The sequence below is a fragment of the Octodon degus genome, unplaced genomic scaffold, assembly GCF_000260255.1.
Source record: "Octodon degus isolate 3935 unplaced genomic scaffold, OctDeg1.0 scaffold00085, whole genome shotgun sequence".
Classification (NCBI taxonomy): domain Eukaryota; kingdom Metazoa; phylum Chordata; class Mammalia; order Rodentia; family Octodontidae; genus Octodon; species Octodon degus.
The window spans coordinates 4,647,916-4,652,074 of NW_004524661.1; the positions used below are offsets into that span (position 1 = coordinate 4,647,916).

At 36.4% G+C, this 4,159-nt stretch overlaps 1 protein-coding gene across 1 annotated transcript in view; it reads right to left on the reverse strand.

Moving 5' to 3' along the window:
• Window positions 1-4,159, reverse strand: part of Spdl1 (spindle apparatus coiled-coil protein 1) — a 61,357-nt gene that overhangs the window by 34,918 nt on the left and 22,280 nt on the right. Inside the window, exon 3 of the mRNA XM_023721784.1 lies at window positions 4-43. Within this exon, the coding sequence (XP_023577552.1) occupies window positions 4-43 (40 nt within the window). The remainder of the gene's footprint in view (window positions 1-3; window positions 44-4,159) is intronic.

Below are 4,159 nucleotides of genomic sequence, written 5' to 3' on the forward strand. Positions count from 1 at the left end.
TCAACCTCTCTCTGAAGAGCATATTTTTCTTGTTTATAATTCTGAAAATAGATTCATTTACAATTCAATTACATGAAAATTACTTAAAGCCATTAAATATAATCAGTTCTTACCTTTAAATGTTTCATTCTAGTTCTACATTTGCTGCTTCTCATGTAACAAACACATGGTAAATGTGGAATAACTTCATTGCTAATCAACCTTAATGAAGCCCTGAAGTATTCTGTGAGACGAGAGTAGTCTCAAAACACTCACACTGAAGTTAGTTCAGGCTTGGTCCTAGAAAAGATTTGAGGTTACAACTTTCCAATCGACAGGTCTTTAGCAGCCAGTACTGGGAAGGAGAAATGGCATAGTGGGAGGCATTTGCTAGATTCCACAGAATGAAAATCTCATTGACCTGTACCATAAGGTACTTGCTCTGGGCTGCAAGAACAACTGCCATGGCAGTGCCATTTGATCTCATTATAGTGTATAAAAACACGTGACATCTAGCCCCATGTCCCATTGCCACTTTAAAATGGCTTCCTTCTATAAACTTACTCTGGTCCTATACTTATCCTTGGTACCAGTTTCTATGAGGTATTTTATTGCTGATTATGTGCTTGCTTGCTCCCTGAGACTACTCTCCTTGAGACCAGGCAATGTGTTTTGTTTATAACTGAGTTTCTATCACCTGGCATAGAATAAAAAACTACACATTTGACTGAATATTAGGAAAATAAGCTACTTTTTAGTTAATAGGTTTTTTTTAGTAATTAAACTATTCTTTAAATTTGGTAAACAGAATCTTGTCAGATATGGAGTCCACTTGTAATAGATCTAGAAAAAGTAGATTTAATAGCAAAGGATCAGAACACTGCCTAGAGATAAGTCTTACAGAGACATTCAACCTTTCATCCTTCCATCCACTCTCCAAATGTTGAAGAACCTAGCAAATATGCCAGGTGAACAGAAATTCAGTTATAAATAAAACACAGTGCCTGGTCTCAAGAAGAGTAGTTTAATGGAGGAAGCCAGCACATAAAATACCTCATAGAAACTGGTACCAAGGATAAATGCAAGACCAGAGTAGGTTTATAGAAGGAAGCGATTTTAAAGTGGCAAGGGGACATGGGCCTAGATGTCATGTGTTCTTATACATTATAACAGAAGGAGAAGCTACTTAATAGGTTAGACTGGGGGTCTAAGCTTCAGTACAGGGTCAGACGTCATTACCATTTTACCTGCGGGGGATACCTTCTAAGACCCTCGTGGATTCCTGAAACATCAAAAAATACCACGCCCTATAGATACTATAACTTTTCTAGTCATACATTTGTTTGATAAAGTTTAATTTTTCAAGAGGCACAATAAAACACATCATAACAAATGATAAAATAGAAAAATTACAACAATATACTATTAGTAACTATGTGAAATCTTAAAATATCTTGTTATACTATCATCACCTTTTAAAAAATCTATTTATTTGGTACAAGGTCTCACTACACAGATCAGACTCAAAGTGATCCTCCTGTATCAGCCTCCCCAGTGCTGGGATTACAGGTGTGCGCCATCATGCCTAGTTTTGGTGGCTGGCCAGGCATGCCTCGGGTTCCAGGGCTTGCATGGCATGAGGTACCAGAGATCAATGTGAGTCCTTAAGCTTGCCAGGCAGGTGCTTAGACCACCGAGCTACCTCCTTAGCCCCTGTAGTCACTTTTCTTATGAGGATGTTTGCCTCTAACCTCAGCACTCTGGGAGGCTGAAGCAGAAAGATGTCAAGTTACATCCACGTAGTGCAACTGAGTGACTTAAGAGACCCAGTCTCAAGATTTAAAAAAAAAAAAGGCTACAAATGCAGCACAGTATAAATACTGGGTTCAATCCCTAGTACTACAAACCAAGTCCATGCTAGAAAAATAAGTGTTTCTAAGCTCTATCAAGTAAGTAAAAAACTGCTCCACAGCATGTCAATGTATCAAGTAACCTCTGCTAGGGGAGAAAACGGAAGTTAAATGATTTATCAGCATTTAAATTTTCCTAGTGAACATTACTAGTTTGATAGCAATTTTTTTTTTTTTTTTTTTTTTTTGTAGAAACAGGGATTTTTTTTGTAGAAACTCAGGCCCTTGTACTTTAAAACAGTCATCTGACAACTGTTTACAAAATGACTACCAGAATGATAAAGGGCTGAGACAAAAGTATTAAAAGGGCTTTCACTTACTTATAAGGATAGAGATAAAAAGGTATTAGTTCAAACTCATTCACCAAAAAGGGGGGGGGGGGGAATCAGGAAGATAGCTCAGCAACATAAGTGCCTGCCTGGCAAGTGCTGGGTTCCAAGTTTGATCCCTGGTACCACAAAAAAACTCCTTCACCAAATACTACAAAGATAAAACAAAATTCAATTAGAGAAAAAGACCTAAAACATACATTATGTTCCCCAAAGCCTTTCTATTTTAAAAAAAGGTAGAAAAAACATTAATTGTTGAACACATAACTTTGATGAGTTGTTCACTAAAACAAGTGTAACATGGTTTTAACTTTCTTTGTTAGACTTGTTATCTTTACTTTTGTAACTCGGTATTGAATTCTTGATCAACAGGGGTATTCCATGGAAAAACAAAGGTTATCATTGGTTTTTACTTACTATAATTATAATTCTGAGATTTAAGTTTAAATACACTATTTACTACATTAAACAAATTAATTCATTAAACAAGTACTTGCATTCCAGACATTAGGAATACAGCAGTAAACAAGAAAAATGAAAAAACAAAAACTCTCCACTTATGGAACTTAGAATCCTGGAAATAATTACCACTTCAAAGAATTATGAGTGAATGATAGAAACTTTCCATTACATCATCAGGATGGGCCTCTTTGCTAAGGTGACAGCTAAATGAAACCTGAGGGTTGAGGACTCAATACATAAAGAATGGAGAAAAAAATAATTCAGTAGGAAGAAATAATTTAATGCTCACAAAGCAAGTTTAGTCTAATCAAGGATATGGGAAAGTAGTCTGACTAGAGGTACAAAGTTCAGGCAAAGCCAGCCTGTGCAACTTTGCAAGACCCTACCTCAGCAACAATAAGCAAGGCTTGGGATGTGATCCAATGGTAGAGCACTTAGTTATTATTAGAAGGGGCTGGGGTTTAATCCCTATTAGTGTTTAGAATAAAAGAAATAGGCACAGTTCAAACTGCACAGGGATCTACAAACCCAGAGAGCTCAGACTTGTTGGATATGTGACTGATGTCTTATGGTTTTCAAGAAGATGACGACATGATCTTTCATGAAGTCCTCTAGCACAACCTGGCTTGGCTACTAAGTTTATAATGAATCAATGAATGGCAAGGATGGAGGCAAGCAACATGGTTAGAAGACTAGAGTATTAGTCTAATAGAAAAATGATGGTAGTCTGAACTAGAAGAGCTACATTGATGTGACCTACATAGATATTCAAATCTTTAGAATATAATGATTTGCAGAACTGTGGATGTGTTAAATGTTGAGATTTCTAGGTTTTTGGCTCAATTAGCTGGATGATTCTATTTACTAAGAAAGTGAGAAAGGGATGTTTGATTAGTGGAAAGGATTCTACTCCGTTTATATCAAGTTTGAAATAATCATTAAGAGAGTTTAAATTTAGACTTAAGGAGAGGATTAAGGGATCAGGGCATTTAGAGCTCTAAAATAAGAGTAGTCACCTAGGCCAATGTGGAAAATACAAATCTGATAGCAAATGAGGTAAAGGAAACAATCATAATTTGATTTCTCAAACTCAATACACTGTATTGAAAATATTGGGAATTCATTCAGTTCATTCTACTAATGGCGGGGGCCGGGGAGATGGCTCAGTAGGACAAGTGCTTCCCTGGCAAGCACAAGGGTCTGAGTTCAATCCTTGGGTCCGCAAAAAAAAAAAAAAAAAGAAAACAAAAAAAAAAAAAAAAAAAAAAAATTGTACTACTAATGGGGATAGAAATTAGAGCTCTAGAAAAAAATAGAAATTAGCAGACAAAATAAATCTTCAACAGTTAAGCATATCCTTGTAAACAGAGGAATCCAGTCCTACCTCAGTCATGGTCATCATTTCATTACGATGTTCATCCAACTGATTCTGCAGTTCAGTCTGGCACTCTAGCAGCTGTAAACCATACTGTGCAGCCG